At 41.1% G+C, this 14,715-nt stretch overlaps 1 protein-coding gene across 1 annotated transcript in view; it reads left to right on the forward strand.

Moving 5' to 3' along the window:
* dennd1b (DENN/MADD domain containing 1B) overlaps positions 1–14,715 on the forward strand; it is a gene marked incomplete in the record, with an annotated part of 80,691 nt that overhangs the window by 17,558 nt on the left and 48,418 nt on the right. The window contains 5 exon segments of the mRNA XM_035653602.1: positions 2,226–2,275; positions 3,334–3,453; positions 8,723–8,792; positions 10,590–10,670; positions 11,960–12,019. Coding sequence (XP_035509495.1) covers positions 2,226–2,275; positions 3,334–3,453; positions 8,723–8,792; positions 10,590–10,670; positions 11,960–12,019 — 381 coding nt within the window.

The following is a 14,715-nucleotide window of genomic DNA, read 5'->3' on the forward strand; positions in this document are numbered from 1 at the left end:
TATACCTGAGGTAAATATACTGATATGTATATATGGTTCTTAGGATGTATATATATATTTATATATAGGACATGTCTGCTCTTTCTATGTCACATTATACACACATACAAACACATCACTTCCCACTGGTCCTGTATGAGATTAGAGTCTCTACAGCCCCTTCACTGTCACTCAAACACAGACAACTGATGTGGGCGGGGCTGTGACAACTATCAAATCTGGCAAGTCAAATGTTTTTATTTGCAGGCAAAGCAAGTGCTTGTATGTGTGTGTGTGCACGCATGTGTGTCGTCTGTTGAGGGTTTGTTGTGGCCATATAGCAGTAGCGCCACGGGGGAGGGCTCTTCTGGAACATATTGGTGTGCGCAACATAGTGGTTAATAATCAGTAGCAAAACGAATACAGGCGAAATGGCAGCTCTGATGTGTGTGACAAGTTTACAGGCCGCACACGCCAAGACAACTGCCACAACGTATAACAAACGGCACGCACACCACAGAGACACCACACACACACACCTATACACACACACACAACACACACACACACACACACACACACCACCACACACACACACACACACACACACACAAACAAACAAACACAAACACACACACCCATAGTAGAGACAGAGACCTCCTCTGCCACCGAGCCCTCTGTCTTTGTTGAGTTCTCAATTTTATCACAGATCCTGATAAGTTAAAACAACCACTTCCCACCCACCCCACCTCGCCTTCCCCACCCCTCCTGTATGCTCCATATGTGGGCACACGCACACACACATAAACATATAGCCGAGTCAAACTCGGCCACCCACCCACACACACTTACACACACAAACACATACAAATGTACATGCTTAACCACCCTCTCACATTGAATGCACAAAGTCCTTGAAGCAGGCACTCACATACATCATACACTCAAATGCACAAATACACATCACACACACACACATCCTCATTCCCCCTTCTGTCATAACTCATTGTTGCTGTTGCTTGCTTGTCTGTGGCGATGGTTGTGTTGTGCAGGGGTGGCAGCTTTAAGTTTTGATAAGGAGGGGCGGGGGCATCAGTGATGGCTCCCTGCGGCGAGGTCTTAGCAACAGTAGGCAGCAGCAGCAGAAGACACCCAACCTGTCGTCGGGATCAGGCTCGGGGGGGGGAGCAGAGAGAGAGAGAGAGAGGGGAGCGACAGCATCACTCTCAGATCGGACATCTCCAATCAGAAAGAAGAGACAGACCTTGGGATCAGTGGCCAAGCTTGGCAGGCAAAGCAAGAGAAAGGGAGAGACAGTGAGAGAGAGGCCAGAGCAGAGCAGACAGCCACCCAGTCCCCAGGATTAGTCTTTGAGGTTGGCAGAGCCTGACCAAAATTGAGAGCGAGGTAGCTGAAAGACAGACGGCAAAAAAGACCCGGTGCCTGGCGCCTACTTTGGACCAGGTTAGCAGCCAGAGAGACGAGGAGACAGAGCGACAGACAGAGCGGGGACCTGGTACTCAGTGGCTGTGTGGCTGGTCTGGAGTGGCTCACCCATATGGTGCTCCGCTCTGTTCCTGCTCCCTGTCTAAATCCATATGCTGCTGGTGGAAAGGTGCCCCCCACCTCCCTTTCCCCTCCCACCTCGCTTCAAGAGCATGCAGACCCTCACCCTCCCCACACTCCCCCAACCCACAAGGGAGGTGTTGGGAGGTAAAGCCCTGAAGGCTTGTACCCCCCTCCTACCTCTTAACCCCTCAGAGCTGCTTAGCCCATTGTCACTACAATCTGCCACCATAGCCTTGGTGTTGTGTGTCCCCTCTCTCCTTCTCTCTCTTTCTCTCCTTTTCTTTCTCTCTCTTCCTTCATCTTTTCATCTCCCTTTGGCACCCAATAATCGATGAACTTATTAACTGCTAATTATTCAAGCTGTGGATCGAGGATCCCTCCCCATCCTTGGAAAAAAAGGGAACCTTTCCACTCTGTTCTGCCAAATGAAGTGGTTTATATTGCCCATTCATTTGGATTAAGTGCATTTAGGCTGCACTGTTTGGGATGTGAAGACTCTGTCAGATTGCTATCAGCAGCATTTAACATTAATCCTCATTTTGTTCAGCCAGTTGATAGCACCCACTTAGTGGAAGCCCAAGAGATTTTTATATTGAAATACACAGTTCGTATTTGTTTTCCCTGTGATGTGTGTTTCTCTAAAAGGGTGTGTGTCTCTCTCTGTTCTGGTTTCTCAGGAGGTCCTTCAGACGATACCAAAGTTCTGCTTTCCCTTTGACGTGGAAAGGTACGATTCCTCTCCCTCTCTGCTTCCCTGTTTTTTAGCATTGCAACTCACTTTCACCTCCTCACATAACACATGCATGCACGCACACACACGCATACACACAAATAAATAGATACACTTTCACCTACAGAGACACACGTATTTAAAAAAAGGAAATGAGATGATGTGCATTTTGTGCATTACACAGTTGGTGAAATTACCATCATTCCTAGGTAATGTCACATGATGACTTGCTAACTGTCAGAGTGTAATGATGAGTGTATTTGTGGGTGTGATTGCAAGTAGCCGCCCTGGTATAAAACCCCAATAAATCTGACATTTTCCTGCATACAATCTGTACTGACTGTACCTGCAAAGAACACGGCTGCAAAATATTCCCAAAAATGTAAATGCTGTGATGGTGAGGACACACGATAATGATGATGATAATGAAAACAACAACTTCCATTAAGGATGATGCTGATGAGGTCATCCGTGACGTGCCCACTTGATGTGTCGTGCACAGTGCACATCTTTATGAGTGCATGTGTGTGAAAGAGTACCGAGACTAAGAAAGTGTTGTATATTATTCTACATAATATATAGGTCCGATCAGGGCAGCAGCTCTCTGAAAAGTACTGGTTTCTTATTTTCAGCATGGAAAATGACATGTTAAAATTCCCATTGTAAAGACATAGAGAGAGAGTGAAGATGAAGGGGGGGTGGGGGTTGTACAGTGTTTTACTGAAGCTGAGCTGCTGCCATCTAGTGGTGTAGGGATGTTTCTGAAATTTACCTTGGGGTTAGAAAAGCTTTTTACAGTTTTTCAAGCCGCCATAGTGGAAATATATGAGATCAGATTTGGACCTTGACTGGAGATTTAGCTCATGGTGAGATTTTGTCTGAAAATTGGCTTGTTTCTGGTCCAGCTAGACCAAATAGTGTTTTGTTACACTGTATTTTTATTCTATTTCCGAGAATGTATAGATTTACTGCACCCTGTTGTATTCAGTAGATTGTTAAGTTGTTATGTGGTTTTCGGCCATTTGTGAGCGTGTGTCCCTTGTGTCCGACCCCAGGGTTTCACAGAGTCAGGTGGGGCAGAATTTCACCTTTGTGCTGACGGACATTGACAGCAAACAGAGGTTTGGGTTCTGTCGACTCACTCAAGGCTGCCGGGTCTGCATATGTCTGCTCAGGTAACACACACACATGCGCACACACAGACGCGCACACACACACACACAGCTTACTAAATGTTATTGTGCTTTTTTGTTAAACGAATACTGTGAGGTACGTATATTTCTTTTGTATTCTTCATTTAAAATCATGTTGTTCTAATGAACTGAATCTTACTGCAGTCTTTAACACTGGGTATCATACACTTTGTAATTTTCTAAAAGAATAAACATATCCAACCTTCATAAATTAAACAAATGTCAAAAAAGAGACATGTGCTAAAAGTTATGCTGCACTTCACAAATTCAAACATATAAAAGTCAGCCTTTCACAAGACTTGTTCAAATAGGCAAGATTTGATCTGTTCTGCCCTTTTTCAAATTATCTATGGATCAGTCTCAGAACTGTTTTTTTTTTTTATATCTGAATTTATTTCTCAAGTGTGATGAAAAAAATTAATTTACCAGATCTTAGAAGTGAACACAGATTTTTGAGACAGCATTTCCATTCATTCTCACACTTCACACTGAACTGCACTATGCCAGAATAACAAATTTATATTCTCATCTGCCCACACAAATATGTTAGTGATGTGCCTATAATTATCCAAAAGTTTAGCAGTTTTTGATATTTCATAGGTGGATTTATCCTATCACCGCGTACATAAATGAGGACACCAAACTCAAGAAAATTGCATTTTCTTCGCATAATTACTCTCCAACAAAGGCTATTATCATTTAATTCCCATGTAATTGCATGTTGACACAATGTTTTTACAGATGTAATTACCTTACCATTACAAAGACGGAGCACTCCAGTACTAATCTCAGTGGACAAGCTTATGCACTTTAGAATAAACTGAGGAAAATGTACTAAATAAATCCATTTTTAATTAATGTATTAAGCAGTTTAACAAACAACAAACTGGAAAAGAAGCACAAAGGCTTTTCTTTTTCTCTGTTAGTGTGAAGCAGAGCTCCTGTAAGTGCTACTCTCGCCTCTGTACGTGTGTGTGTGTAATGCGTGTGTGTCTGTTGATGGACAGTCGTGGGTTTGTCGCTGCCCTGATGAGCTGCTGTGAAGAACAGTGTCCCTCCTCCCCACACCACCCACCCTTCCCGGCCAGCTTCCATGGCCTTTGTTTTTCTTTTCTCTCTGTCTCCCCCTTTCTCTCTCCCTCTCTCACTCTCTCTCTCTCTCGCTCTCTTTCTCCCTCTCTCCCTCTCTCTCTCTTTCTCTCTCTTTTCTCCTCGTTATTCGGCTACTGCCACAGTGCGACAGCAAAGACGCTTGGCCCATAATTATGCATGAAGCTTCACTGCCAATTAGCAGAGGTTCCCCTGTCCCTCTCGCTGAGTTAGACATGCTAATTCATTTGACATATGATGTATAAAATTCATTATGCATTCTGAGTAGTTTGCATGGCTTGCTTCATTTATAATAAAATAATGTATAGAAAGTTTTTTTTTTGTTAATTTGAAATTGTTTGTGTGCTCCCCAGTTATGATGTTCTTTATTTATTTTTTATCTTTTTCGTCTTCTCAAGATCGGATAAGTAAAAACATTCTAAAACATAAAAACAGTTTTGATATTTCATCGAAGAATTGTCCTAATTAAGTTCCTGCGTTCAAGGTCCTTGGTCAAGTTTTCTTTGTTTATTATTCTTTAAACTGTTTTTCATTCTACTATATTAGTTATATATGCAAGACAGTATTAAGGACATGACAGCAGATTGCTATGTTAAAAAAAAAAAAGATAACCAAAGAAAACCGGAAAAATACAGATAATGGTAGTTTTATTTTAAATAATTATTAGTTCAAATGTGTCTTGTTAAAATCTAAAGCAGGAGCAGCACTAGTTTATTTTTGTTTAATCTATAATTTCCAATGGATATAAAATAAAAGTAATTAAAACAGTTTGCGTCTGTGATTGTTGAAGTGCTGGGACCGTAAAATTGTCACCTCTGCTTACAGGAGGAAGTGCCATAATGAGCAGGACAGTTTTATGTGGACAGCCCTTTGTAGTCTCATTGCTAAAGCCGTGGCCGAAAGGGCAATGCTCCATTCAGGCATAACCTCAAGAGAGAGAGAAAAAAAAACAACACAAAAAAAGAAAAATATAACCTGATCTATTTTATACTGTTATTCCCCGTCTTCTCACGTTCTTTGTCTCTCACATTTAAAGGATTTTCAGTTGAACATGTGAGTAACTTGGAGATGAAAAACGTGGATTTCCTCAGTTTCATTTAATGGCTGCGGCTTAGGGATACATTTTAGGGACTGCATTGCTCCAGTTAGTGGTCACTTAGTGGGTCGCCGGAGGACACTTCCTTCCCTGTACTTAACCCTTAACCTGAGAAAGTAAAGGTGTAATGAAATCTTCCACTGAGCCGTCTACAAAGTGTAAGATGACTTACGATTACAGGTGCCTGTGCATTAAAGGAGATTTAAGACTCATCTACGAAACAGGAATAAGTGTCATGCTTTGCACCCAACAGGTAGTTTATGGCAGCAAAAAAGGGCTGATATAAGTGCTCCACACACCTTCACCCCTGAGGTGCATAGATAAAATGTAGGAGTATGAGTCCACGATATTTGCAGATTTTGGAAAGGGTTTGTTTTATTTCACTCTAGATTTTTTTCTTGATATTTCAGCCACATTTGTTTTCGTCTGTGATCCTATCCATAATAGCATAATTGCAAGTTCCAGAGGCACTTCCATGGCCCTGTCTTCTGTTACATATTTCCGTTCTGTGAGGTGGTCTGAGCCTGGGATGGAGAGCACGACGAGCTGTGAGTGGGCCGCAGATTAACTAGTTCATTCTTTGAGTACATGGCACTTTGAGAAGACATGTGTTTAAAATGGCAGGAGAGATTGCGGAGGCCCCCACGCACTGAGCACTCTGGTGATGGATGCCTCTCTCTCTATCGGAGGATTTGCGAAGCACAAACAGATCTGAGCAATGAACTGTGACGAGTAGGAGTATCTCTCTAAGCTTTCCAAACTTTAACTTTACATCAACAGAGAGAGCAGAGTGGCGGGGGGGGAGGGCGATAAGTAGAACAAAACAATACATCTTTAAGTTATATTCATTCTATTGCATTTGAATAAAGCATAAAAACCATTAACTATTGTTGGAAGATGTTAGAAGAATATTGATCATTTGTGGTTGGCTGCCTTTGCCAGTGATCATGCGTTTTCCTCTTAAACAAAGGATTTACAGCACCTTGTTGTAGGAGTGTAATGACTGTGAGATCTGTGAGGCCTGACGGCTGCTCTGACAGTGAGACTCCTATTTACATCCCCTTCAACTGTGAAAAATGAAGGATTAATGTCCAGAAGCCTGGCTTTTTAAACAGGAGGCATACAAGAGGCAGATAATACAAGGGCTTTGTTCTCCCCCTTAGCCATTATATCAGACTGAACTTTTTGTATAATGCTTTAATGTAAACTGACCCCATATGCAGATATTTGGGTTGTATGCTGTTTGACGTGGCAGAAATAGGTCTTCAGGTTGATATCCGGTCAGCATGTGAATTAACATATGCGTGTTTGATTTAGCTTCTCCTGCGAGTGTGACCTGATTGCGGTAAATCTTCACACAGACGTCAAAATATTGGCATGTTAAGAAGCTGATTGTTTCAGACTAATGGTCACTCAACCTCTCTGATTGGTGCGCTTGGCTGCACTTCTCCGGGAAGCCGGCCTGTCATTGGCCCCTTGCGGATTTAGCGATATGAAAATTTGCATTAGGTTCACTTTATTGTTTTCTTGTTGTCTGTTAATTCCAGTCTACAGAGCAGCCAGTGACCCATGCCCTGGAAGCTCCTCAGTCTCCAGCCAACTGCCTGAGCAGGACTTTACTGCCTTATAAACTCACACACTATGAAAGCTATATGAAAATGTATTCATTCATTTATTATTATGTAACTATAAATCTGCAAGCTCTTTGTCAGATTTCTAATTTAAGTTAGACTATTATCTTAATGTTTTCTATTTAACCCTGTTAAAAACATGAATTTGGTGAGCAAATAAGAACCCACTTTTGATTCATTTGCTCATTTGGCCACTAATTTATTTTTCAACCCCTGCGTCCAGGCAAGTTAATGAAGCATTAATGGGATGTTCGGTTTATTTCATTGCAATGCTAAGAAGTCCTTATCTAGAATCATTATTCATGCAGTGTTCAAAACTGCATGTTAAAACCGCAAACTAAATAAAAATTCAATACCTTGATAGGACACCATGTTTTTATTATTTGATTGCATAACATTAAATGAACTGAGTCCTCACAGCTTTTATGCCAAAAGAAAATGTTGGCCATCTTCCACCTAGAAAGCAAGTCGACTTGGCCAAGAAAATGTCAACTTTGTAAAGAAAGCCATGCTGCAGATGCTTTTAGCTTATGGTGGGTGTACTTAGTGATTAGCTTTAACACAAACACTGCAGTATAAATTATTGTGAGCTTGTTAATGAATTTATTTATTTTACAGTAATTGCATAAGGCAAAGATTTTTTATTTTTTTTTCTTTCACATGTGAAGGGCATAAAAAGAAGCACAGAGAGGGGCAGAAGGAGGAGGTGGATAAAGGGGGGAGCCAGGAGGCATCTTGGGCTGCATTTTTGTTAAGCCTGTGCATCTGTGAGCAGCATGCTTGTAAACCATAGCATCCCTCCGCATCACATGAAAGCTATGGTGGTTCTTTGTTAAAGAATCTAAAATCCATAGTTTTTTTCTTCTTCTACCTTCCCCTCATATTGGATTAAAGAGCGGACATGACAGGAATTCTTAGCATGCGGAGGCCCCTGGGTACGAAGAATGTCATAATAGGGACTAGATAGCATTTACTATCTTTTTCAGTACAACAATGACTCTGCGCTTTGGAGTAGCTGTAGCTAGGAACACAATCCGTTATCAATGTCCTGTATGCATATGATCTTTAAGCAATAGGTCACTGGCAGTAGCCTGTGTACACAAAAACACACACAATAATACTGCAAGGCTATTCATAAGAAACTCAGCGCTGTTTAAATTTATACGGTCCAGCAGATGGTGAAATTATTTATAGACATTGTGACAGGCAAAGACAGAGTCACATCACATAAAAAACTTTACAGGAGACTGAATTTCTTGACATTTGTCATTCTTTTAAATGCCGCAATAATGCAGACCCTGTGATGATAAATACTGATCTGCTTTGATTCAGCACACCCTGTTTGTTTATTGTAGAATATGATAAAATGAATTAAAACATGTCTATTAATACACTGTCTCTCTTACCCTTTCAGTTATCTACCATGGTTTGAAATCTACTACAAGTTGCTGAATACTCTGGCAGACTACCTAACGAAACAACAGGTAATCACCTCTTTTGGATGTATCAGCTATTTCGGATTTTTACGTATACGATATAAGGTGCCTTGCACATAAGTACTTTGCATGAAAAATAAGACATGGTGGTTTGATTTGACTGAGAAACAAGCACACAGTTTAGTGTTTTTGAAACTGTAACTGTGGTGAGATATTTTCCTCCATTCTGTTCTTGTGCATGCTGCATGTTGTCTTTTGTGTGCAAGTTTTGTTCGCCGTCTTGGGCTCGACTTGGCTCCTGTTGTTAGCAGCAACAATGTTGACATTTCACAGACCAAACGCTGATCTGACACTGGAAGTTATTCCTGATGATTTACTGGAAAACAAATCGTTAAGAAAAAAAAAAGAAACCACACACACACACACACACACCCAAACATACACACAAATGTTCACACTTCACAAAAGTCTTTTCCCCTGACTATTCACTGCATTGTACTAGCAAAGGGAGGGAAATGTAAAATATGCAACAAAACTGGGGAGATGTGCAGCGTCTAGCACAGAGGGTGTAGGTGATGTTCCCATGTTTTGACTGAAGAGAGAGGAAGAAGGAGGGAGGAAGGCACAGCAAGGGAGAGATGCAGAGCTTTGGGACCGCTTTCAGTTGTCATGTAATCACTACTCCTTCCACGACCCTTAGAGAGCAATGATCAGGACAGAGAGCCTTGCTTAAAGTAGACAATTACAAACGCGTCACATAAACAGTCAACATACACACACACACGCACATTTCTGTGTTTGAAAGGATTTCAGCAGGATGGTCTTATATAGAGAGAGGCAGACAAGTAAGATAGGACAGTTTTGAGTGTGAGGAAGAGAGAGACAGAAAGATTGCTGGAAATCCTGGGTGACTGAAGTGTTAGTGTGCATGATTTGGTTTCTATTTACCCCGCTGTCCGTTCCAGGCGAGAGGGAGATGTTGACAGACGAGGGAAGACAGAAGAGCGATGAGGGTTTAAGGCGAGGGGTAAATGAACTGTTTCCCCAGGCCTTGTTGCTGACCATGCGTGTGAGCATTGAGCCTCTCATGACAGGAGGCTGTTCGATTGCACACACCCTAACACCCCTCCCTCCCACCCCTTCCCCTTCTCTTACTGTATACTGCCGCCCATTCCTCTCGAGTTTCTATTTCTCTCTGGCTTGCGCATGCATACACGCACACGTGCACATTTCCTCAAACAAGCAACGGCTCGTGGCCAAAACCAAAACAAAGTTCCTTGAGAGGGCGAGTAGAAAAATAATGAAAAAAACAAACACCAATACCCAACCTCTGTGTTCACATCAGTTCACATAAATAAGTTCACATAAGAACAAGTTGCAAACTGTTGTCCCCATCAGTTCTCCAGCGAGAGGCCCGAAAGTGTAAATAGCAGTCTTGTCCTGGAGCTCATAAATGCTGGAAGAATAATCTCGGGGCCTGTTCTGTGGTCGAGCTAGCTCTCCGACGGCTTCTTAAAGCCCCTGTCTTTGGAGCGGGGACCCCTGCTTAATTACTGACAGCCCGCTCTCGGCCGTAAATCAGCACTGCAGGATAATAAGCGTCTGCAGCCCTACACTCAGCCGTCTTTTAACCTCACCAATGCTCGTTAAACATATGTCAGTCGGATGTTTTGGAGCCCTTCAGGCCTCGCTGCAGGATTGCCCTCTGGTCTGCAGCAGCGCCTGTCCCAGCACTGTTGTTAAGATTGACACATAACTCGTGACATCAACAAAACTAGTAAATAAAATTCATGTGTCCTATGTTTTTTATGTCTTCTTCTTTTGTTGTTTGTTTCTCTCCCTCAGGAAAATGACTTGAATGACATGCTGAATTCTCTCTATGATCTGCCTGTGCCAAAGCCCTTCACGCCAGTCAACCTGAGTGTGGTAGGTATAGATCTCATATTCCCCCTTATCAGAGGCAAGACAGCTGAGAGTAGAGGTAGAAAGAGGGAGAGAGGGACAGGTAGGTTACTGTAGTACTGTGTTGCATCAGGAAGGAGACTGCAGAAAAGAAGATGAGAGTTGGACCAAGCAGTTAAAAGTAAAGCGAGACACATTAAAGGCAAAATGTATAATAGAAAGAAGTGGAGACATGGAGGGAGGAATAATGAGAACTAAATTGAAATTGACGCAAATGCAATGGGAGTAGACAAAGATGGCATAAAAACAGACAGAAAGAAAAAGGGCAGACAGGCAGAAACGGGGAGAGATCGACAAAGTCTAGAGGTTGAAATGAACGAGATAAACGAGAGAACGACAGAGCCGACTGAAAGCGGATAGCAAGAGGGAGGTTAAGATACACTAGGTAGGAACAGAGAGACACAGAGGGCTGTGGACTGACACTCTGTTTGGAGACAAGAAGTGGCGCTAACAGGTTTTATGTGTGATAAGCCAGAGCTGGACATGTTTAAACTTGAAGGGTCCTTTCACAACTCGTCATGTCTCCTGCTTATCAAAAACTGAAATGGCTTAACGAGCCCAGGTCGCTCAAAGTCGGCCTGTGTTTGTGTTAACTCTGACACAATCTCTCCCTGTGTGTTTCCAGCTCCTACATAAGACACTTGCTCTTAAACAGTTTTTGCTCCCATAAGCCTGGCCGATATAAGCAGAATGTAATGGTTTTCAGTGGGATAATGTTTTGTTCACTAATATCTCTATTTTTGAGTTGTTTAGACTCCACACCGTAATGGGATCAAAAGAGTTTCAGCCTTTGTCCTTGAGGAGTCCTTTTTTTTGGACCAATTAAACAAGCAACTCTGGGTCTTTTCTGCGGCATAGGTCTCAGAAGGATACACATCTAATTATACAGATGAATTTAAATTATAACCAGACTAATATGAAGTAATCAATATATATCTATGAAGGTAACAAGGTCAATTAAGATTTGTTGTGATTTACTTTTTCTTGTGTGAGTTTTTTTTTTATTAACACCAGCCGAACAAAATCTTTTCATCTGAACCTCAGAGCTTTATTGGAAAAGAAGCCCCGGAGAACAGAGGTGATAGCTTCATCTCTTTTCTGGAGAAGCCACTAGTTTGATATTTAATTGATGAAGCAGAATTATTCCCTAAAAGAGTGGTTTTTGTTTTATCATGGCAGCCAAGAAGAAGGATCATTGTCCCCTTTCATGTGTGAACCCTGTTTTGTTCTCTCTCCCTCTCTCATTGTGCAAGAATGAGCAGTTGTATATTGCCACTGGGCAAGTACTGAGAGATCGGCGAAGCACGGAGCCGGTGAGTGGAGGGGAATGAGTGAACGGCAGAAACGGGAGGAGGGAAGGAGGCTGCTGTGAAATATGAAACCGCTGCTGAACTAATCGCATGGGAGCCACGGCTTTCCAATTTGGCCAAATAAGCTGCGCTATCTTTTTAAATATAACAAAAACAAACTATCCTGGGCCTTGGTGTATGTTTCTTCTCCTCTGGAAAACAATCAAACTTTGTAAATGATTAATGCCATTCCACACTGCTATATTCTCTCTCTGAATATCAAAAGTTTTGTTTTCCCTCTCTATGTTTAAAGCAAAGGCAATTGTGCTCAAAAAATCTCCTTGATGCCTTTCCAGTTAACCCACTTTCAATGTTTTTATATAAACATGTCTTCGAAAGAACAAGAAAAAAGCAGATAAGCAAGCAAACAGCCAATGAAAGCCTGGGTTGAGTTGAGGAGCATGGTTTGTGATTATCACAATGACATGAATTTGTAGACCATCGGGGAAACATTATTTAGCACACAGAGCACAGGAAAAGAAAGACAGAGAGATATGCAGTCTACTGTAGTTGATGTATGTGTGGTTATGGGGGGTTGTCCTGTGCCTACGAGGTATTGCCTCAAGCACCTGATCTTAGATTACAACTTATTTGTTTAGTTACAATTGCGCCTTCATTTTGTTTCAGTTATTCTATAACTACTCTTCTTTTTAGACGACAATGAATAGGCTTCCCTTCGCACATGCAGTATTGTTTGCACAGATAACTAAGGAGGAAAGATTTTTTAAATCCACTTGCGCAGCAGCTGAGAGAGGCGATTTAGCATTAAGCTTAATGTAATAAGAAAATGGCACAACAGGTCAGAAATACAGTGGAAACAGAATTTTTATATTTTTATTTATATGTAGCTCAGTTTTAGGAAAGGGCTCCTTTCCACAAAAGAGACAAAGATAAGTGAGGTGTGTGATGATTTTAGTAATTACTTGTATAGCAGCAGTAATTGTTTCACAGTAAACCATTAGCTGTAATGCTAACTAGTCTACCTCTGCTTCTCAGCGACAGTATAACCAGGCAGTTTTGTTCTTTCTTACTTACTGGCAAAAACCACACAGTAAATAAAATAACTGGTTTCTTATATTTTTAACATAAAAGTTACTTCTATAACAAAATAACAAAGTTTCTTTATTGCAAAGACCTTTAACTGCCATGTTATGGCTTTTCTTAGTTAGGACAAGTCAAAATTGTCCGAAAAGGGGGAGAAAGAGGGGATGACACGTACAAGCTCTCAGCCTTGGTACCTGGGGCGCCAGCTCTACCAGGTGAGCTACCAGGGTGCCCCACATACTCTTTAAGGTGTAATGGTAAATTACTGTAATGCAAAATGTGCATAAAAATATGGGTGTAGTAATTCAAACATTAAACACTAAAACAAATTCACTTAACATAAAGAAGAGGGCGTAGGAGTTGACTAATGGTCTGCTAATGCTCAGATACTGTATCTTTTGCCCATAAAAAAAATAAAAGCACAAAAGGCAAAGCCTTGGATGTTGGTTCCAGTTTATTTGTTGTGCTGTATATTCATCTCCTCTAAGCTTCGCTCGACTACAACAATGACCCTCCTCTGGGAATATGACAATTGTTTACTCATGACAATTGTTTTCACATTTTTCACAGTTAATACACAAGCACTTAGGGAGTGAAATATTTTAGTTTGTTTTACATTAAACTAAATGTTCCAGTGTCAACCACGGAAAAAAAACTGAAGTGGATCTGTGTTGCCATTGCTTTGTCTTCATCATTACAGTCTGTTAATGTTTTATTTGCTCAAACGCTGTCACTTAAGACTAATTAGCATCCGTCTTTTTACGGGTGGTAATGGAATTTTTAGCAGTTGATAGAAATTTCCCACTGCTCAATGAATATAACATTTAGGGAAATTTTCGTGTCAGGCGCCAGAACAGTAACGACCAGCAGCACTTTATGTAGTGAAATGTGCTCACAGCTAAATTTTGTAGTTTTTGGACAATGTTGAACCAGTGGTTAACCCAGCATCATTCAAAATGGTACAAAATGAAGTCAAATAGTCTTTATGACACATAAAGCTGATCTTTTTCCATTGTTGTGCAATATTTTTAGTGTCTGGTTGTGATGGGCTTTCTCTCTTCTGTTGTTTTCTCATGTCTCTATAATTGGAGACGTTTTTCTTTCTTGGTGGTGACTTTTGCCTGGGTTGCTGATTTTGAATGGCTGCTCTAATGTTGGCATACTCTCAAATCGTGTTGTTTGTTATGTAATATATTACTGTTAAGTTGTCTTCTATTTCAGGAATTCTTTTCCAGGTACCTTTTTTCTGTTCATTTTTTTTTCCCTTTCAGAGCTCATTTCAAAATGCAGATTGTTTCCTAATCAAAGGTCTTGAATGCTTTGCATTGCATTGCATTTCTCAGGTGCTGGACGTCATTCTTCCTGCCACAGACGCTACAAATTCAATAATTTCTGACACTGACTGTGTAGCCTGACATTATTTGTTAGATGATTTTGTAAAACATGTAAACAGCAGTCATGTTTAAACACTGTGAAGTCTTAAAACTTTAATATTTTATTTTAAATACTGTGTTCACAGTGTGAGAGAATCTACTGCCACAGTAAATTTAAGCGAAGACCTGCAACAGATGGTTGTGTTAGGCCTAGAGAAATGAAGGTGCACTAAAGATACAGGG

Source organism: Morone saxatilis, unplaced genomic scaffold, assembly GCF_004916995.1.
Source record: "Morone saxatilis isolate NCDOM2014 unplaced genomic scaffold, NCSU_SB_2.0 Contig12, whole genome shotgun sequence".
NCBI classification, from domain to species: domain Eukaryota; kingdom Metazoa; phylum Chordata; class Actinopteri; family Moronidae; genus Morone; species Morone saxatilis.